We start from the raw sequence: 22624 nt of genomic DNA, 5'->3' as shown, positions 1-22624 counted from the left end.
GCAGAAATTAAGATTATTAATATCAACAGAGAAAAAGTACTGGAGAAACACAAGGAACAAAAATCTGAGAAATCCCCAGGACAAAATGGCCTACGTCCTGGTGTTTAAAATGAGATAGCTGCAGAAATACTGAAAGCTATGATTATAATTTTCCAAAATTGCATAGATTCTGGCTTGGTCCTAGTAGATTTAAAGTTAGCAAACGTAACAGCCCTATTCATGAAAAGAGGGAAGGAAAAAGGATGCCAGGGAACCTGGCAGGAGTCATTAGGAAAGTGCTGGAATCTATTATTAAGTAAGTCTTAACAATGCACTTAGAAAAGGAAAGTATGAAAAAGTCAACATGGTTTTAATGAAAAGGAAATCCTGCTTGACAAATTTATTGGAATAATTGAGGCAGTAATTGGAGGGATAAAGGAGAGCCAGTAGATGTTGCATACTTGGATTTCCAAAAGGCATTAAATAAGGTGCTGCACAAAGGACTAATAAACAACATAGTGACACATGTAGTTGGGAGTGATATATTAGCATGGATAGAGGAGCGGTTAACAGACCAGGAAGCAGAAAGTAGGAATAAATGGAGAATTGTCAAGTTAGCAGCTGTGACTAGTGGTGTGCTGCAAGGAACAGTGCTAGGGTCTCAGCTATTTACAATCTATATTAATGAATTAGATGAAGAGTCAAAAAGTAAAGTTTACTGATGATACAAAGCTAGGTGGGAATGCAACTGGTGAGGAGGACAGAAAGAGGCTGAAAAGATCGACAAACAAGTTTGACACACTGTATAAACGTCTCCTCCTCGCATGCCTGATATTCTTCTCAATGTTTTTACAATAAAATAATCCTGTTTTCTTCTTCAGAATGAATCTTCTTGTTTGTTAAGGAAAATGTGACATTCATTTTACCTTTATAGAATGGTCTGCCAGTTAGAATGTCGCCCTTGTTGGCAAATCCTGGGCCTCTGGGACAAAGCAGCTGATATTCCTTAGTCCCAGACTTGGGGCACTCATCACAATCCAATCCCCAGGCAGATCCAATCGAACAGCAGCAGGCATCCATTCGAAATCTTCCAGAAACTGGTTCAGCACATTCATCTTCGTCCCACTTGAGATAACACTGCTCAAGGCGGATATCTACAAAACATATCACATAACTGTCTATTCTGCACTATTGTGGAATTTCCGTAATGTCACAGTAATCTGGTATACTTAAAGCAAAATGATTACAGGATTTGATAGTAAATATAAAGGCAGATTTACTTTCAATTGAGCTTGGATATCAAGAATCACCTGTTTGCGATTAATAAAGGCCATATATTGAAAAGCATTTATTTTTGTTGATGCTGTTGGTTAGGCCTATATCCATGGATCACTTTCCGATTGTTTGCCATTTGAATGTGCATTGTGGAGCCTACATATCGGGCAAAATTTAACTTGTGCGATGGAGAACTCGGGTAGATGGAGAGCCAGCGAAAGCTCATCGTCTCTCTTGAGAAAGGCCCGTATTAAGTGCCATTTAGGCACTTAGATGGCCAGCGGTGAACCTTCCCCGGGATCAAGAAGTCCCGTTCCCTACAACTGTTGGCCAACAGCTCCTCTCTGCAGGGAGCACTACAGGGAGGGGGGGGGAGGTCAGTGGTGTCTGCCAGAAATGTACCCACCAGAGACCCTGGCCACAGGGGAGAGAAAGTGGGATGGGGGTCACGGATCGTTGGTTGGTGGGTGGGGGAACCAGAAGAAAGGACAGGTAGGTATCTTTCTGTGAGTCCCCACTTCCCAATGCCGGAATCCTTGGTCAGACATTGAGTGCCTTCGTACATGGGGCCTCCATCCCTGGGAGCCCGCAAGCAAACATGCCAGGGTTTGCTTTTTGGTCATCCCACGTGACAACTGTCCTGTTTGCTGTTGGTTAAATACCAGCAGTGGCAGGATTAAGCCCTCATGATTTTGAATACCTCTATTAAATCTCCTCTCAATCTTCTCTACTCTCAGGAAAACAGTACCAACTTCTTCAATCTATCTATGTAACTGAAGTTCCTCATCCCTGAGCCATTGTCATCAATCTTTTCTACACCCTCTCTAACACCTTCAGATCCTTCTTAAACGTGTGGCAATGGTTTATACAAGTTTAACATAACTTCCTTACTTTTGTAAGTTATGCCTCTGTTGATAAAATGTGGCATGCTGTATGCTTAGTTAACTGCTCTCTCAATTTGTTCTGCCACCATCAATCATCTATGCATACATACATCCTTTGGCCCTTCCTGTATTTTACATTGCTTCTCTGTTTTCTTTCACCAAAAACAATCACTTCTTTCTCTCCTTTATTTTCATCTCCCATTTGTCGGCTCATTCCACGAGCCTGTTTATGTCCTTATGAAGTTCTCCACTTCCCTAGAATCATAGAATTCCTGCAATGCAGAAGGAAGCCATTCGGCCCATCGAGTCTGCACCAAATTTCTGAAAGTAACTATAGATTTTTGACACCAAGGTTATTAACTCTGAAGTTAAAGGAAGAGAATGGAGTCAGGATACAGAATAGCCTTGATCTCACTGAACTGGGGCTAGATGGGATGAATCATCAACTGTTTCTTTGCTTTCACTGTAAATTTTGGATGTAATGTGCAATATTTCATGACACATATTTGCATTTTTATATTTCAAAAAACTCAGGCAGTCCAAAGTACTTACGGCATTTTATAGAAATGTAGAAGTGAATACTCTAAGGCATATTATACATCCATATCACACCCTGCCCCAGAGGCCTTGAGCTTCAAAAATAGTTGAACACTGGACAGTGAACATAGAACATACAGTGCAGAAGGAGGCCACCTGGCCCATCGAGTCTGCACCGACCCACTTAAACCCTTCACTTCCAACCTATCCCCGTAACCCAATAACCCCAGCTAACCTTTTTTGGACACTAAGGGCAATTTATCATGGACAATCCACCTAACTTGCACGTCTTTGGACTGTGGGAGAGAACAGGAGCACCCGGAGGAAACCCACGCAGACACGGGGAGAACGTGCAAACTCCGCACAGACAGTGACCCAAGCCGGGAATCGAACCTCGGACCCTGGGCTGTGAAGTCACAGTGCTAGCCACTTGTGCTACCGTGCTGCCCAAGTGCATGGACAATGTCCTGTTTCTCTTTCAATTTTTGCAAATCCAAACTGATATTTTAGGAACAGATCGATCGCAAGCTTTGCTATATTTAAAAGAAAACGTAGATTATTTATCTCTTACCAACACAAATTCGACCTGTTCCATCTCTGGTCAGCCCTTCTGGACACTCACATTGGAAGGATCCTTGAGTATTCACACATCGCCCATTTGGGCAAATGCCAGGAAAGACCGTGCATTCATTCACATCTATTCAAAGAGATAAAAGAAAGTGACTCTTTTGTCCCTACCATTGCTTTAATTAATATATTTTTAAAAATAGGCACAACAATGAAAACAAATTCAGAATTCCATCCTGTTAAGTGGAGAAAACACAATATGAAGGGCAGGATTTTACCCTGAGTCTGGAACCTGGGGCGAAATTCTCCGGAAACGACGCGATGTCCGCCGACTGGCGCACAAAACGGCGCAAATCAGACGGGCATCGCGCCGCCCCAAAGGTGCGGAATGCTCCGCATCTTTGGGGGCCGAGCCCCAACCTTGAGGGGCTAGGTTGGCGACGGACGAATTTCCGCCCCGCCAGCTGGCGGAAAAGGCCTTTGGTGCCCCGCCAGCTGGCGCGGAAATGACATCTCCGGGTGGCGCATGCGCGGGAGCGTCAGCGGCCGCTGACGGCTTCCCACGCATGCGCAGTGGAGGGCGTCTCTTCTGCCTCTGCCATGGTGGAGACCGTGGCGGAGGCGGAAGGGAAAGAGTGCCCCCACGGCACAGGCCCGCCCACGGATCGGTGGGCCCCGATCGCGGGCCAGGCCACCGTGGGGGCACCCCCAGGGGCCAGATCGCCCCGCGCCCCCCCCAGGACCCCGGAGCCCACCCGCGCCGCCTTGTCCCGCCAGTAAGGTAGGTGGTTTAATTTACGCCGGTGGGACAGGCATTTTAGCGGCGAGACTTCGGCCCATCCGGGCCGGAGAATCGTGCGGGGGGGGGGGCCCGTCAACCGGCGCTGCGCGATTCCCGCCCCCGCCGAATCTCCGGTGCCGGAGACTTCGGCAACTGGTGGGGGCGGGATTCACGCCAGCCCCCGGCGATTCTCCGACCCGGCGGGGGGTCGGAGAATCTCGCCCCTGATATCAAGGACATTGGGGGTTCACAATCCTACACTGTGTGAGAAAGACAGTCACCCTGCATTGACTTTCCCCAAATTGATAGATTAGTGGTTAGGAGTGGGTTCGCTGTCCAATTAAGAATGGCAGGCAGGCTCACAGAGCTGCAGAGACAATAGAAAGCCCTCCAAAGTTGCCAACTTGTAGTTCAGACAAGTGAAAGCCAGGGTCTCCATTTTGAGGTGCTGCCTGTCAAACCTCTCAAACTGGGAGGGTCTTAAAACCTGCTTAGAATGCTGGCCCCTTGTCCCCGGGTCTGTTGCCGGCAGACCGCCTCCGTGCAGCTGACTTAGTTCCTGATGCCTTGTGGTGCCTGAGTTTTTTAGTTGACCTCTGATAATACACTTAAATCACTTTAATCAGCCTTAAAAGCTCCTTGAGAGTGGGCAACAACCCCAACACCCCCCTCAATCCTGCCCCTGGGAAGTAGCCCAGAAGGGTGGTTGTTGTTGAAAATTTTCACATTTGCATGCGCGCTGGATTTTGTTGAGGGAGCACTGGGCATGACAATGAGCTGCAAAGCCAGAACAACCCCACCTTAACCACTTGGGAGAACAGGATAGCAGCTGGAGTTTTTCCCTGTCTTGCAGCTAATGAGCTGACTTTGCACTCATATCCCTCTGAGCGATTGGAGGAACAGCTCCTCACCAATTCTGTCACATCCGTGCAGGACTTCCCTCTCATTGGTTGCCTCCATGATTGAATTTACCCAGGTGTTTTGGGGGCTAATTTTTTGCTGCTCTTGTGTAGCTGAACCCTATAGGACAGACGTCGTCTGCTGTACTATTTAATTTTTCAGGATAATTGCTGATTGCGTGTGAAAATGTATTTCAAAATCTGGGGCGTCATTCTCCGACCCCCCGCCGGGTTGGAGAATCGCCGAGGGCTGCCGTGAATCCCGCCCCCGCCGGTTGAAGAAGTCTCCGGTACCGGATATTCGATGGGGGCGGGAATCGGGCCGCGCCGGTTGGCGGGCCCCCCCGCTCGATTCTCCGGCCCGGATGGGCCGAAGTCCCGCCGATAAATTGCCTGTCCCGCCGGCGTAAATTAAAGTACCTATTTACCGGCGGGACAAGGCGGCGCGGGGAGGGCTCCGGGGTCCTGGGGCGATCTGGCCCCGGGGGTGTGCCCCCACGGTGGCCTGGCCCGCGATCGGGGCCCACCGATCCGCGGGCGGGCCTGTGCCGTGGGGGCACTGTTTCCCTTCCGCCTCCGCCACGGTCTCCACCATGGCGGAGGCGGAAGAGACTCCCTCCACTGAGCATGCGCGTGAGCGTCAGCGGCCGCTGACAGTTTCCCACGCATGCGCCGCCCGACATGTCATTTCCGCGCCAGCTGGCGGGGCAACAAAGGCCGTTTCCGCCAGCTGGCGGGGCGGAAATCCCTCCGGCGTCGGCCTAGCCCCTCAATGTTGGGGCTCGGCCCCCAAAGATGCGGAGCATTCCGCACCTTTGGGGCGGCGCGATGCCTGTCTGATTGGCGCCGTTTTGGGCGCCAGTCGGCGGACATCGCGCCGTTTGGGGAGAATTTCGCCCCTGAAATCTGCGACTTAAGGATCAAATATTTGATGTTAAGTCCAATGGGGTTCTCAGGGTCATTCAGACTGTGATGATGGCAAACAGTATTGTGTTAATTCCATTTTGTTTCAGGATTTTTGATACTTATTGGATTCAAGTCCCATTACAGAGACTTGAATACATTGGCAGAATTTTCCGGCCATTCTCGCTGGTGGTGTCTTCCGGTCCCGACAGTACACTCCCGTCATGGGTTTCCCGGTGGCAGAGGCGTGCATTCAACAGGGAACCCCGTTGACAACGGTGGGAACAGAAGACCCCACCCCTGGTCAATGGCGGGTCGCCTCCGCTGCCACAAAGCCCGCACTGAGCACGGAAAATCCTGCCCATACTGTGGGATAACACTGTAGCCCCATTCTGTGGAAGGTTGGCGTTGCCAGGAATGCCACCTTTCAGATGAGATGTTAAAAGTGAGGACCTATCTTTCCTCTTAGGTGGTCATGAAAGATCCAATGGCATTTTTTGTGGAAGAGCAGGAGGCAGTTCTCCTGGTTCCCTGGAATTTATCTCAACATTTCTCTTTCATTATTATATTCTCGATAAAGGTGGAATATCTACCTGGTCACATATCTCATTGCTTTTTGTGTGGCCTCGTTGTGTGCAAGCTGGGTATTTCGTTTTTCTGTTGCAAAAGTATCTATACTTCAAAAATACTTCATCAGCTGTGAATTGTTTATAAGAACAGACATACTAATATAAGAATTAAGAGTAGTAGGCAACTCAGGTTCTCCAGTCTGTTCTGACTTTGGGTAAGGTCACAGCTGATCTGATTGTGGTCTCTATTTTCCTCCTATACCTTTTGACTTGTCAATCAAGAATCTATCTGACTCAGCCTTAAAAATATTCAATGACTCTGCCGCCACTGGTCTCTTCGGAAGTACCATCTGAAAGATAAATGAAATCTCTTCATATCTTTCTTAAATTTGGCAGCACAGTGGCGCAGGGGTTAGCACTGCTGCCTCATGGTGCAGAGGACCCGGGTACGATCCTGGCCCCGGGCCACTGTCCGAGTGGAGTTTGCACATTCTCCCCGTGTCTGCGTGGGGTCTCACCCCCCCACAACCCTAAAATGTGCAGGGTAGGTGAATTGGCCACGCTAAATTAAAAAAATAAATATATAACTTTCTTAAATTGGCTTAATTTTGAGCTATGTCCCCTGCTCTTGGTCTAGTCTCTCCCCCAGTGGGAAACATCCTCCCTGTAGCCACAGTATCAAGTCCGCTCAAAATCTTACGTTTCAATAAGATCACCTCTCAATCTTGAAATCTCCAATGGATACAGGCCGAACTTGTTCAAACTTTCCCATAAGATCACCCCTTCATCCCAGGAATCAGCTAAATGAACCGTCTTTGAACTGCTAGTAATGTAATTATATCCTTCCTTAAGTAAGAAGACTAAAACTCTACCCTGTATTCCAGATGTGGTCTTATTACACAACTGTAGCAGAACTTCCCTCCTTTTATATTCCACTCCCCTTGCAATAAACAACAACATTCCATTTGTCTTCCTAATCACTTACTGTAGCTGCATACTAACTTTGCTGATTCATGTACCAGGACACCCAGATCTCTTTGAACCAGAAAGTTTTCATTTTTCCTGCCAAAGTGGTCAAGTTCATATTTCCCACATTATACTCCATCTGCCATTTTTTTCCCCCACTCACTTAACCTATCTAAATGGTTGGGCCGAAGGGCCTGTTTCCATGCTGTCAACTTCTATGATTCTATTGCGGGCAACTGGGACTAGCTTAATGGTAAAAACTGGGCGGCATGGACTGGTTGGGCCGAAGGGCCTGTTTCCATGCTGTAAACTTCTATAATTCTATTGCGGGCAACTGGGACTAGCTTAATGGTAAAAACTGGGCGGCATGGACTGGTTGGGCCGAAGGGCCTGTTTCTATGCTGTAAACTTCTATGATTCTATGAAATCACTCTATAGACTCTTTGGCCAGAGTTTTCCAGCCTCCCCCATGGTGGGTTTTCCAGCGGCGGAGGTGGTTCGTCATTCGCTGCTGAGTCAACGGCGTTTTCCATGCCCGTCTGTCCTGTCACCGGGGAAACCATAGAAGGGGTCAACTCTGGCAGGACCGTAAGATTCCACTGGTAATAAGGGATGGAAAGTTCCACCCTTTATGTCCTCACAGTCTCCATGATGCCATAAAAACATGAAAGGTGGTATGTAAATATAGCTTATACGCTGGAGTTTAGAAGGATGAGAGGGGACCTGATCGAGGTATATAAAATACTTAAAGGGATTGATAAAGTAAACGTAGACCAAATGTTCCCTCTTGTGGGGCAATCTAGAATGAGAGGTCACAGATATAGGTTGAGAGGCGGTAGATTTGGAACTGAAATGAAGGAACTATTTCTCGCAGAGGGTAGTGAATTTGTGGAACTCGCTGCCCAATAGTGCGGTGGAGTCCGAATCATTAAATGGTTTCAATAAGGAGACAGATATATTTCTGATAAAAAAAACAGGTTAAAGGGATATGGGGAACAGGTGGGGAGGTGGATTTGAGACCAGGAAGAGACCAACCATGATCTGATTGAATGACGGAGCAGGCTTGAATTGCCTACTTCTGCCCCTAATTCCTATGTCAGCAAGTGTTCCAGTATCCTTATAGTTTAAGGAAAAAATGTTCTTACCTTCACAAGCTACGCCCTTAACTCTTGCATATCCTCTTGGACAGGTGGTATCTAGAGAGAAGGATACAAGTTAAGTTCAAAAGTCCCAGATTCAGTATTGTTCCAAATGTTCATCAACAGTTTAATGTTCTGACAAAACCAAAATACTGCAAGTGGTGGAAATCTGAAATAAAAATGCGAAATGCTACAAAAAACCAACAGGTTTGGCAGCAACTGTGAAGAGAGTGTTTTGGGATATTATTCAATAAAACTTCCTGCCAAAATTTCTCAGGTACATAAGTTAATTTGCAGCTTCTGATATTTCACCAAGTTTTCTTGATGAGAAGCATAAGGAATAATTTTAACTGCACCTGTTAACCATTTGAAGTGCCGTCGGATGTGTGGTATTATGTAAAAGGCACTACATAAATAGAAGTTGCTGTTGTTGTACTCACACGGTGGAATATGGTACGTGAGCATTAAAAATTGGTCCACTGATGTCCTGCACTGGTTCCGCCATCTTCAATTTATCCTGCTTGTCTGAACAGGTGGCAAGGAACCTCAGTTTTTTTAATAAACATTTTATTGAGGTACTTTTTGATATTATAACAACAACACAATAAACAATGTACATGAAACTATAAACATAGTGCAAAAGCCATCTCCCTCCCTTACAGGTCCCACCTTTATTAACACCCCCCTTCTGCTGACGATTAATTTTCCGTGAAGAAGTCGACGAACGGTTGCCACCTCCGGGCGAACCCTAAAAGTGACCCTCTCAAGGCGAACTTGATTTTCTCCAAACAGAGAAAGCTAGCCATGTCCGATAGCCAGGTCTCCGACTTCGGGGGATTTGAGTCCCTCCAAGCTAATAGTATCCGTCTCCGGGCTACCAGGGAAGCAAAGGCCAGAATGTCTGCCTCTTTCTCCTCCTGGATTCCTGGGTCTCCCGACACCCTGAAAATTGCCACGCCTGGACTCAGCGCCACCCTTGTTTTTAATACTGTGGACATGACATCTGCAAACCCCTGCCAAAATCCCCTCAGCTTCGGACATGCCCAGAACGTGTGGACATGGTTCGCTGGTCCTCCCGCACATTTTGCATACCTGTCTTCCACCCCAAAGAATCTGCTCATCTGGGCCACTGCCATGTGAGCCCGGTGAACGACCTTAAATTGTATCAGGCTGAGCTTGGCACATGTTGCGGACGAGTTAACTCTACTCAACGCGTCCACCCATAGACCACCCTCTATCTCTCCTCCCAGCTCCTCCTCCCACTTGCGCTTCAGCTCCTCGGTCTGCGTCTCCTCTGACCCCATAAGTTCCTTGTAAATGTCCGAGTCGCTCCCTTCTCCTACCCACCCTCTGGAAACTACCCTGTCCTGAATCCCCCTTCGCGGTTGGAGTGGGAAGGTTGACACCTGTTTACGTAGGAAGTCCCGCACCTGCAGATACCTGAATTTGTTTCCCCTCGCCAACCCAAACTTTTCCAGTGCCCTCATACTCGGAAAGCTCCCCTCTATAAACATATCCCCCATCCTCTCAATCCCTGTGTGGTAGTCTGTGTAGAGGTATTATGGTACCTGGTAATGCTGGAACACCATTGGTAGATATTGTATGTTTCCTTTTGGTCAAGCTGTATGGTAGCTCCGCCCTGCAAGGTGGAGTATAAGAGCCCGTGCCGCCCCAGCAGCCTTCTTTCTGTACCTGAGCTGCTGGGGGAACCATCTAGCTTATTAAAGCCTTCAGTTGGACTACAACCTCGCTTTAGTGGTCATTGATCGTGCATCACCCTGCTCTCCGCCATATCCGGAATCCCCAATCGATACTCCCCGGGGCAAACCGGTGATTATTACAGATTGGGGGCCAGACCGATGCTCCCTCTACTCCCACATGTCTCCCATTGCCCCCAGGCTCTAAGGGCTGCCACCACCACGGGGCTAGTGGAGTACCGTGCCGGCGGGAACGGCAGAGGCGCAGTTACCAATGCCCCCAAACTGGTGCCCTTGCATGAAGCCGCCTCCATATGCTCCCATGCCGACCCCTCCCCCACCACCCACTTCCTGATCATGGCTATATTCGCTGCCCAGTAATAGTTACTAAAATTTGACAGCGCCAGCCTGCCCTCTCCCCGACTCCGCTCAAGCATTACCTTCCTTATCCACGGGGTCCTGCCCACTCAAACAAAGCCAGAGATCACTTTGTTGACTCGTTTAAAAATGGATCGTGGAACAAAGATGGGGAGACATTGAAACAAGAACAGGATCTCGGGAGGACCGTCATCTTCACCGTCTGCAGCTAATGACAACGGGAGCGCGCCCCATCTCTGAAAATCGTCCTTCAATTGGTCTACTAGTCGGGCCAGATCTAATTAATGCAACCGGTCCCATTCCCGCGCCACTTGGATGCCTAGGTGCCTAAAGCTCCCCCCTACTAATCTAAATGGCAGCTCCCCAAACCGCCTCTCCTGTCCCCTCGCCTGGACCGCAAACATCTCACTTTTCCCCATATTTAGCTTATACCCCGAAAACCGGCCAAATTCTCCTAGAATCCTCATGATTTCTTCCATCTCCTCTAATGGGTCCGATACATACAGAGGCAGGTCGTCTGCATTGAGCGAGACTCTGCGCTCCAGCTCCACCCCGCCCCCCTGGACCAGCCCCTTTAGCTCTCAGAGCAATTGCCTACGGCTCTGTAGCTAACGCGAACAACAGTGGGAAGAGGGGGCATCCCTGTCTCGTCCCCCGGTGAAGTCTAAAATAGTCCGATGTTGTCCTATTCGTCCGTACACTTGACACAGGAGCCTGATACAGCAACCTGACCCAGTCAATAAAGCCCCTCGCAAATCAGAACCGTCCCAGTACCTGCCACATATAATCCCATTCTACCCGATCAAAAGCCTTTTCTGCATCCATAGCGATCACCACCTCCACCTCCCTACCTTCCGGGAGCATCATGATCACATTTAACAGCCTTCTTACATTGGCCACCAACTGCCTACCCTGAACAAACCCCGTCTGGTCCTCCCCAATAACGCCCGGAACACAATCCTCAATCCTGGAGGACAAAATTTTGGCCAGCAGTTTGGCATCCACATTCAACAGGGATATCGGCCTGTAGGATCCACACTGCTCCGGGTTCTTGTCCGTTTTCAGAATCTGCGAAATCGTGGCCTATGACATTGTCAAGGGCAGCACCCCTCTTTCCCTTGCCTCATTGAACATCCTCATCAACACCAGCCCCAATATCCCAGAGAACCTTTTATAAAACTCCATTGGATACCTGTTCGGCCCTGGGGCTTTACCCGCCTGCATGGCCTTCAGACCCTCCACTATCTCCTCCAACCCGATCGGGGCCCCCAGCCCGTCTACCAGCTCTCCGTCCACCTTTGGGAAATTCAGCCCCCCCCCAAGACGTGCCTCAACATAGGGGTTCCGATCTATACAGCCTACTGTAGAAATCCCTAAACGCCTTATTCACGCATGTGAGTAGAAGGAGAACTCCTTCACCCTCGGCTACCCATAACTCCATGGATCCACACCCCCCCCCCCCATCTTCTCCATGAAACCTTTTAGTTCCTTTGCCATTGCTGGCACCCTGCCCGTTTTCGAGCTTGACCGGTCCAAGCCAGGGTCAATAACTGTGTTGATGTCCCCTCCCATGACCAACCTGTGCGGGTCCAGGTCCGGTATCTTCCCCAGTATCCTCTTTATAAACTCCACATCATCCCAATTTGGCGCATACACATTTACTAATACCACCTGCACCCCTCCAGTTTCCCACTGACCATAATGTACCGACCTCCCATATCCAAAACTATTCTACCCGCCTCAAACACCACCCGCTTATTGATCAGGATTGAGACCCCTCTAGTCTTTAATCCAGTCCCGAGTGAAAGACCTGACTGACCCAGTCTTTCCTCAATCTAATCTGGTCAGTTACTCTCAGGTGCGTCTCCTGCAACATTACCACGTCCGCCTTCAGTCCCCTAAGATGCGCGAACACACGTGCCCTCTTAACCGGCCCATTTAACCCTTGAAGATTCCAGGTGATCAGCCTAGTTGGGGGAGGTTCATTGCCTCCCCCCACTTTGCTGATCAGCTATCCCCATTTTTTGGCCCCCCTCCAACCCATGCTCTGCGCCTCCACCGACCTGCCCCCAGGCTGCCTCCGCCCCCAACCTCCTCTCTATCCCTTGGCCCAAGTCCCTCCTTCGTCAGCAGAACATTTTCCCCCCCTCCCCCTAGTAACAACACTGTAACTCAACCCCTTGATAAACCGAACATATGCACCCCCCCCCCCCACTGCGCTTCCGTGAGCTAGCCCGCCCAGCTAGCTTGGTGGCCCCCATCCCTGGCGCCGGATAGTCTCCCACCTATTGTTCCCTCCCCACCCATACAAACATACTCCAACATTAAACAATCCCCATACAATTGCCCGACAGAAAAACACCAAAATCTAAACAAGCACAACTCCATCCCCCAACAGTGCAAATGAAAACATTAACTCACTCAACTCTGCCACTGGTCCCAAATCAATACAGAAGGCATTACAAGCAGCTTCCACAAAATGAAAAACGAGAAACTTTTTTTTTTAATGCACAGAGTAAAAAAAAGAAAAAAAAACATGAATGTTGCAGCAAAGTTCAAAAGTTCTCAGTCCACCACCAGTCCTTTCCTTTTCATGAAGTCCAGCGTGTCCTCAGGCGACTCGAAATAAAAGTGCTGTTCCTCGTAGGTGACCCAGAGATGGGCCAGATACAACAGTCCGAACTTCACCTTTTTCTTAAAAAGAATCGACCTAATCTGGTTGAAGCCTGCTCTTCCCCTGGCCACCTCCACACTTAGGTCTTGGTAGACCCGCAGGATACTATTTTCCCACTTACAGCTCCGTGTCTGCTTGGCCCACTGCAGAATGCGCTCCTTATCCAAGTACCTGTGGAATCTCACCACTATTGCCCTCGGGGGGTCTCCCATTCGCAGCTTCCTTGCGAGTGCTCCGTGAGCCCTGTCCACCTCCAAGGGTCGGGAGAATGCCCCATCCCCCAGCAGCTTCTCAAACATATCTGCGATGTATGCCCCAGCGTCCGCTCCTTCGGACCCCTCCGGGAGCCCAACGATTCTCAAGTTCTGCCGGCGGGACCTATTCTCTAGGTCCTCCACCTTCTCCAGGAGCTTCTTCTGCTGGTCTCTCAGCATCCCCACCTCCAACTCCACCGCAGTTTGATGTTCCTCCTGCTCTGCCAGCGCCTTCTCCACCTTCTGGATCGCCCGGTCTTGGCCGTCCAATCTAAGCTCCAGCCGCTCAATCGACTCTTTTATCGGGTCCAAGCAGTCCCGTTTCTGCTTAGCAAAGCCTTCCTGAATAACTTGCATCAGCTGCTCCGTTGACCGCTGGGTCGACAAACCAGAGGTCTGGTCCTCCGCCATGCTGTCTCCCGCTGCAGCTTCAGCCCAAGCCTTCTCTGTCTTTCTGTTTCTGCCTTTACAAGCACTTCTAGTCCTTCTCTCCATGCACCGATGTGGGAATTCAGTACACAATTGCCTCTGTCTTCAGTTTTACAGTTCAAGCCCGGTAGAAAATCGGGGGAAAAGGTCCAAAAGTCCGACCCAAGCGGGAGCCACCAAACGTGCGACTTACTCCTTCATAGCCGCCACCGGAAGTCTGGCTAGGAACCTGTTATGTGGACAGCCTGGAGAAATCAGAGCTGTTTTCCTTGGAGAAGAGAGAATTGGGAGAATATTTCATCGAGCAGTTCAAAATTATGAGGGGTTCCCATTGATGGAAAGATCGAGAATCTGAGGACTAGGATTTAAGGAGGTTAGCAAAATAAATAATGACAGCAATGAGGAAAATCTCCCTTATGCAGCGAGTGGTTAAGGTCTGGAATGCTCTGCCTGATAGGGTGGTGGAGGCAGATTTAATTGAGGCCTGCAAAAGGGAACTGGATAATCATCTGAAGAGAAAGGAGCATTATAGAGTGATGGGGAAAGGGAGGGGGAGTGGGACTAAGTGTCTTTCAGAGAGGTGGCATGACATGAGGGGCTGAATTGTCTCCTTCCGTGCTGTAGCCATTCTATGATTCTAAAGTGACGCACACCTGAATTTGGCAGGTTCCTTTTTAAGTGCAAGTCCTGGTCAATGGAATCAATTGTAACTGATGGCTGGAGTGAGCTACACATTGTGGTTTACCCACCAGGTGAACATATTGTGAAGAGGATCCAGAGCCAGAGGAGGCTCAAGCAGATATTCTTTCACAGTGGGCGGAATTTACCGGCTGTTCACGCCGGTGGGAAATTCAGGTCCCATGCCGGCGAACGGGTTTCCTGGCAACGATGGGTGCTGTCAACGGGATTTCCTGTTGACAACGGTAGGACCAGTAGATCCCACTGGGGGCTGCCTCTGCGGCTGAAAAACACATGGTGGGCTGTTGGGAAAATTCCGTCCTATATTTCTCGTGGGGCCAGAGGAGCAGAATCAAATCTCTGCCCATCTGATTCCATACTCGGTTAACCAAGGGCAAGTGAATGTCATTATTGACAAGTGTGAGCTGTTGCATTTTGGGAGATAGAATATGGAAGTCAGCTATTACTTGGAAAATAAGAGTTTAAATGCAGTGGAGGATGCAGTGGGATCTAGAGGTTTTACATGAATAGGATGGGAATAGAGGGATACGGACCCCGGAAGTGTAGAAGATTATAGTTTAGATGGGCAGCATGGTCGGCGCCGGCTTGGAGGGTCGAAGGGCCTGTTCCTGTGCTGTGCTTTTCTTTGCCCTTTGTTCTTTGTAGAGGTAGATATACAAATCATTAGAAGTAGCAACGCAACAAAGCCATCACCAAAGACGGTAATTAATTTCTGAATCAAATTCAAAAGCAATGAGGTTATGTTAAACTTGTCTAGAATCTTGGCTGGACATTACTTAAAATAGAGCACACAGTTCCGTTCTCCAAATCACAAAGAGGATATGAAATCACTGAAGTAAGCACAAAACAGACTTACAAGGATGACACCAGAACTGAGAAATTACAATTAACATAAGAACAGAGCAGTTTGTTGTTCTTTCCTCTAGAAACGAGAGTCCCGAGAGGCGATTTGATAGGCCTTCAAAATTCTTAAGGGGTTCAATAAGATAAACGTAGACCCATAGATCATGCTATTCAATGTTAGTAAGGATAATTCAATAAATTACATTAACAGATTTAATTGGGTAAACAGCAACATTTCTGAAAAATAGTTAACGCATCATTTCTAATATCACATAACATGATATTAAGGTGCACAAAATTAACTTTTATGCAGATTTTCTGAAAAGATTAGGTCTAAAGCAGGTGGAAGATTTTTTTTTCTTATTTAAAAATTTAGAGTATCCAATTCTCTTTTTTCAAATAAAGGGGCAATTTAGCATGGCTAAATCACCTACCCTGCACATCTTTATGGGTTGTGGGGGTGAGACCCACACGGGCACAGGGAGAATGTGCTAACTCCACACGGTCAGTGACCCAGGGCCGGGATCGAACCCGGGTCCTTGGGGGAGTTGAGGCAGCAGTGCTAACCACTGCGCCACCACGCTGCCCGAAGCAGATGGAAGATGCTAAAAAATTCCAAAGTAAAATGTGAGGAAATATTCTGGTTAAACTTACTAAACAACTTATTAGGAAGGAATTCCACTGTCATGTAAAATGCCTAGTGTGGTGCCAAACACAAGATTGATCCCAAATTCATGCTTTTCTCATCCGCGAATCTGACTTAAGGAAGTAGTTCTCGTTTTAAAGGGTCTGAGCAATCGACTTCGTTCAACTTCCAACATATTTTCAGAATTGTAAACTTTTTTCTTTGACCAATCATTTTCATTACCTAGTTCACAGGGTTCACAAGGGCTGCCCCATGCAGCCCCCAGAGTAGCACAGCATTCAGACTTCAGTGTGGCTCCGTTGATGTTCACTTCACAGCGGCTGTTCTGGATGTTTAACCAGCAAGTTCCTTTCACGCTGTCTGTTGTAAATTGTGAGAAAATTAAAGACTTGCCAAAGAATAATGAGTAATTTTTAGAGACAAATATGACCCAAGCCAGGAATCGAACCTGGGTCCCTGGCGCTGTGAAGATCTTTCTGACATTATTCCTATGTTAAACTTTGACAAGTTCAAAGCTACGTTTTGCTTTTCTCCTTTGGAAATTGAGGCTACAAAATTTGATAACCGCCGAAAATGGGAACAGGGATCATGGTGCGGAATTATCCTGCTCCCACTGCTTCCAAAGTCGGCAGAATGCAAATTTCACACGGCCTGCAGCTAGTACTAAACATGCTGTTGACTGGCTGCACACCAGAGCAGCAGACACATAATCATGAGAGGCTAGTAAGAGTTAAAACTAGCCTGCACATCTTAAAGGAAAGGTAGGTAGTGTCCTGGTTGGAGCAGGTACTGAAAGTCATTTTGCACTGATTATGACCTGAGAAAGACAAAAGAAGTGCATAACAAGGCAGAGGGTGGGTTCCAAGATTCCCAGATGTTGCGTTGGAGGCTTTGGTGCAGAAAGTGGTGAACAAGAGAGGTGTCCGTAGCAATTTAGCGCCAGCATTTGATGTCAGCTCAAACGGCAACGTGGGCGCAAAATCTCTTGAGAATCGGACAATAGGATTCACGCCAGCAAGATCTCGTTTTGTGATATTCCCTCACCGATGACATAACGAGGTTCCCACCCTTTTTTAATAATAAATTTAGAGTACCCAATTAATTTTTTCCAATTAATGCGCCTGTTCGGGGAGGCTGGTACAGGATGTTGCAAGTATAAGGCCAGCAGTCTTTATCAGTGTATTCCTGTGAGAGGTTTTTACTGAACTGATCTTAAGATGTGGGTCTCCCGATACATGGCAGATCCATATGACTATGGCAAGTCAGTTCATCATGTACTACAGGACTGCTTTTTTTTAAACCCAAACAACTCCTTCTTTATGTTAAAAAATACAATCATTCAATTTTTGTATCAAATAACAGACACAATTATCTCCTTTTTGCCAGTGAACAGAATACATATTTGCATACATGACGTGTGTGACTAAGTTGCCTAAGTTACCCACTTTATACCCACTGTTCTCATGCATTGACAACTGCTTGGTCAACAAGTCAGTCTCTGCACATGCATTTTACACATAGGCCAGAATTATCCAGCCCCGCCGCGGGTTCCCCTGTGGCGGGGCTGACAAACCATTGAAATCTGCGTTCACATCGGCGGGACTGGAAGATCCTGCCGGAGGGAGGGAATGGAAAATTTCAACCATAGTCTTCAGACCATGTCTCTCTCTTAATGGAGCCTAGCTCAGAGGACATATGGATGTAGTACTGCAAGAAGTACAATTGCCTCACCTATGTGATCAATAAACGTATTTTAGGACTTCCGGGTGCGGCGATGACCAGCTGAGTCGCACGTTTCGGCAGCTCCCGGTGAAACGGACTTTTGGGCTCTTGATAGGAGCCCCAACGAAAACACTGTGCGGTAAACCAGAAGGGAATCCCCCCTGGATACGGATGAAAAAAGGAGGAGAAAGTGGCCGGATTGCAGTGGATCCTTTAGAACAGCGGCAAGGAAGGCAAGCAAAAACCAAGATGGCGTCGGAAGGTGGCAGTTTAACATGGGGCCCTGAACAACAAGAGTTCTTGAAATGCTGTGTGGAAGAGCTCAAAAAGGAAATGAAGAAAGAGCTGTTGGCCCCGATACTACAGGTGATCGAAGGGCTAAAGGAGGAACAAAAGACCCAGGAGCGGGAGCTTCGGGTCGTGAAGGCAAAGGCAGCCGAGAATGAGGACGACATACAAGGCCTGGTGTTGAAGACGGAGACGCATGAGGCACATCAGAAACGATGTGTGGAAAGGTTGGAGGCACTGGAGAACAACGCAAGGAGGAACAACCTGAGGATTCTTGGTCTTCCTGAAGGTGCGGAGGGAGCGGACGTCGGGGCATATGTGAGCACGATGCTGCACTCGTTAATGGGAGCGGAGGCCCCGGCGGGTCCGTTGGAGGTGGAGGGAGCATACCGAGTGATGGCGCGAGGACCGAGAGCAGGAGAAATTCCCAGAGCCATAGTGGTGAGATTCCTCCGTTTTAAGGATAGAGAAATGGTCCTTAGATGGGCAAAGAAAACTCGGAGCAGTAAATGGGAGAATGCGGTGATCCGCATTTATCAAGACTGGAGTGCGGAGGTGGCGAGAAGGAGGGCGAGCTTTAATCGGGCCAAGGCGGTGCTTCATAAAAAGAAGATAAAATTTGGAATGCTGCAACCGGCAAGACTGTGGGTCACATATCGAGGGAGGCACCACTACTTTGAGACGGCGGATGAAGCGTGGATTTTATTATGGAAGAAAAACTGGAATGAGCGGGTTATTAAAAAGAACGTTTGAACAAAGTGGTGGGGCGAATGTGGGGGGCGAAGAGGGGGGTTAAAAAGGGGGGAAAGAGGAGTTTTATGTACTAATCCTGCGATGTGGTAACTTTTCTCTCTTCCACAGGTGGTGATGGGTGGAGATGGGGAGGTGGAGGAGATGGGGCGTTGGCCATTGGGGGCGGGGCCAAGGGAGCAGCGCGGGCTTGGTTCCCGCGCTATGATAATCATGGCGGGAATAGAGAAGCAGGAAGGAGGGGGCGTCGCACAGTGCGAGCCGAGGTCACGGGGGGAAGCCGAGGTCGGCCAGAGTTTGCTGACTTCTGGGAGCAACATGGGGGGAGTAATTACGCTAGCGGGGGATCTAGCGGGAGGGGTGGGAGGGGGGAATTACCGGGTTGCTGCTGCTGGGGAGAGGGGGGAGCTGGTATGGGAGGGGATGGGCGGGGGGGGCACCGCCTGGGGGAGATACAGCTGCGTGGGAACCGGGTGAGGAGCTGGAAAAAGGGGATGGCTAATCGACAAGGGGGGGGGGGTAGGAAGCCCCCCAACCCGGCTGATCACGTGGAACGTGAGAGGGCTGAACGGGCCGATAAAGAGGGCACGGGTACTCGCACACCTTAAGAAACTTAAGGCAGATGTGGTTATGTTACAGGAAACGCACCCGAAACTGATAGACCAGGTTAGGCTACGCAAAGGATGGGTGGGGCAGGTGTTCCATTCGGGGCTAGATGCGAAAAACAGGGGGGTGGCTATATTAGTGGGGAAGCGGGTAATGTTCGAGGCAAAGACTATGGTGGCGGATAACGGGGGCAGATACGTGATGGTGAGTGGCAAACTACAGGGGGAGACGGTGGTTTTGGTAAACGTATATGCCCCGAACTGGGATGATGCCAATTTTATGAGGCGGATGCTAGGACGCATTCCGGACCTAGAGATGGGAAAGCTGATAATGGGGGGAGATTTTAATACGGTGTTGGAACCAGGGCTGGATAGGTCGAAGTCCAGGACTGGAAGGAGGCCGGCAGCAGCCAAGGTACTTAAACATTTTATGGAGCAGATGGGAGGTGTAGACCCGTGGAGATTTAGCAGACCTCGGAGTAAGGAGTTCTCGTTTTTCTCCTATGTCCATAAAGTCTACTCGCGAATAGACTTTTTTGTGCTGGGAAGGGCGTTGATCCCGAAGGTGAGGGGAACGGAGTATACGGCTATAGCCATTTCGGATCGCGCTCCACACTGGGTAGACTTGGAGATAGGGGAGGAAACAGGAGGGCGCCCACCCTGGAGAATGGACATGGGACTAATGGCAGATGAGGGGGTGTGTCTAAGGGTGAGGGGGTGCATTGAAAAGTACTTGGAACTCAATGATAATGGGGAGGTCCAGGTGGGAGTGGTCTGGGAGGCGCTGAAGGCGGTGGTTAGAGGGGAGTTGATATCAATAAGGGCACATAAAGGGAAGCAGGAGAGTAAGGAACGGGAGCGGTTGCTGCAAGAACTTTTGAGGGTGGACAGACAAAATGCGGAAGCACCGGAAGAGGGACTGTACAGGGAAAGGCAAAGGCTACATGTAGAATTTGACTTGCTGACTACGGGCACTGCAGAGGCACAATGGAGGAAGGCACAGTGTGTACAGTACGAATATGGGGAGAAGGCGAGCAGGTTGCTGGCACACCAATTGAGGAAAAGGGGAGCAGCGAGGGAAATAGGGGGAGTGAGGGATGAGGAAGGAGAGATGGAGCGGGGAGCGGAGAGAGTGAATGGAGTGTTCAAGACATTTTATAAAAAATTATATGAAGCTCAACCCCCGGATGGGAGGGAGAGAATGATGGGCTTCTTGGATCGGCTGGAATTTCCCAAGATGGAAGAGCAGGAAAGGGTGGGACTGGGAGCACAGATCGAGGTAGAAGAAGTGGTGAAAGGAATTAGGAGCATGCAGGCGGGAAAGGCCCCGGGACCGGATGGATTCCCAGTCGAATTCTATAGAAAATATGTGGACTTGCTCGCCCCGGTATTGACGAGGACCTTTAATGAGGCAAAGGAAAGGGGACAACTGCCCTCGACTATGTCTGAAGCAACGATATCGCTTCTCTTAAAGAAGGAAAAGGACCCGCTACAATGCGGGTCCTGTAGACCTATTTCCCTCCTAAATGTAGATGCCAAGATCCTGGCCAAGGTAATGGCAATGAGAATAGAGGAATGTGTCCCGGGGTGGTCCACGAGGACCAAACTGGGTTTGTGAAGGGGAGACAGCTGAACACGAATATACGGAGGCTGTTAGGGGTAATGATGATGGCCCCACCAGAGGGGGAAACGGAGATAGTAGTGGCGATGGATGCCGAGAAAGCATTTGATAGAGTGGAGTGGGATTATTTGTGGGAGGTGTTGAGGAGATTTGGTTTTGGAGAGGGGTATGTTAGATGGGTGCAGCTGTTGTATAGGGCCCCGATGGCGAGCGTGGTCACGAATGGACGGGGATCTGCATATTTTCGGCTCCATAGAGGGACAAGGCAGGGATGCCCTCTGTCCCCATTATTGTTTGCACTGGCGATTGAGCCCCTGGCGATAGCGTTGAGGGGTTCCAAGAAGTGGAGGGGAGTACTTAGAGGAGGAGAAGAACACCGGGTATCTTTGTATGCGGACGATTTGTTACTATATGTGGCAGACCCGGCGGAGGGGATGCCAGAAATAATGCGGATACTTGGGGAGTTTGGGGATTTTTCAGGGTATAAATTGAACATGGGGAAAAGTGAGTTGTTTGTGGTGCATCCAGGGGAGCAGAGTAGAGAAATAGAGGACCTACCGTTGAGGAAGGTAACAAGGGACTTTCGTTACCTGGGGATCCAGATAGCCAAGAATTGGAGCACATTGCATAGGTTAAATTTAACGCGGTTGGTGGAACAAATGGAGGAGGATTTCAAGAGATGGGATATGGTATCCCTGTCACTGGCAGGGAGGGTGCAGGCGGTTAAGATGGTGGTCCTCCCGAGATTCCTCTTTGTGTTTCAGTGCCTCCCGGTGGTGATCACGAAGGCTTTTTTTAAAAGGATTGAAAAGAGCATCATGGGTTTTGTGTGGGCCGGGGAGACCCCGAGAGTGAGGAAGGGATTCTTACAGCGTAGCAGGGATAGGGGGGGGCTGGCACTACCGAGCCTAAGTGAGTATTATTGGGCCGCTAATATTTCAATGGTGAGTAAGTGGATGGGAGAGGAGGAGCGAGCGGCGTGGAAGGGATTAGAGAGGGCGTCCTGTAGGGGGACTAGCCTACAGGCTATGGTGACAGCCCCATTGCCGTTCTCACCGAGGAACTACACCACAAGCCCGGTGGTGGTGGCTACACTGAAGATTTGGGGACAGTGGAGACGGCATAGGGGAAAGACTGGAGCCTTGGGGGGGTCCCCGATAAGAAACAACCATAGGTTTGCCCCGGGGGGAATGGATGGGGGATATGGAATGTGGCAAAGAGCAGGAATAACGCAACTGAAAGATCTGTTTGTGGATGGGAAGTTCGCGAGTCTGGGAGCGCTGACCGAGAAATGTGGGTTGCCCCAAGGGAATGCATTCAGGTATATGCAACTGAGGGCTTTTGCGAGGCAACAGGTGAGGGAATTCCCGCAGCTCCCGACACAAGAGGTGCAGGACAGAGTGATCTCAAAGACATGGGTGGGGGATGGTAAGGTGTCAGATATATATAGGGAAATGAGGGACGAAGGGGAGACTATGGTAGATGAACTAAGAGGGAAATGGGAAGAAGAGCTGGGGGA

General features: G+C 49.1%; 1 protein-coding gene across 1 annotated transcript in view; it reads right to left on the bottom strand.

Moving 5' to 3' along the window:
• Positions 1–22624, bottom strand: part of LOC140429611 (fibrillin-2-like) — a 496823-nt gene that overhangs the window by 146232 nt on the left and 327967 nt on the right. Inside the window, exons 21-24 of the mRNA XM_072516854.1 lie at positions 16342–16479; positions 8506–8556; positions 3247–3372; positions 906–1133 (exon numbers count right to left, since the gene is read on the bottom strand). Coding sequence (XP_072372955.1) covers positions 906–1133; positions 3247–3372; positions 8506–8556; positions 16342–16479 — 543 coding nt within the window. The remainder of the gene's footprint in view (positions 1–905; positions 1134–3246; positions 3373–8505; positions 8557–16341; positions 16480–22624) is intronic.

The sequence above is a fragment of the Scyliorhinus torazame genome, chromosome 9 (assembly GCF_047496885.1).
Source record: "Scyliorhinus torazame isolate Kashiwa2021f chromosome 9, sScyTor2.1, whole genome shotgun sequence".
Taxonomy (NCBI): Eukaryota; Metazoa; Chordata; class Chondrichthyes; order Carcharhiniformes; family Scyliorhinidae; genus Scyliorhinus; species Scyliorhinus torazame.
This window is presented reverse-complemented; position numbering and strand designations above follow the sequence as displayed.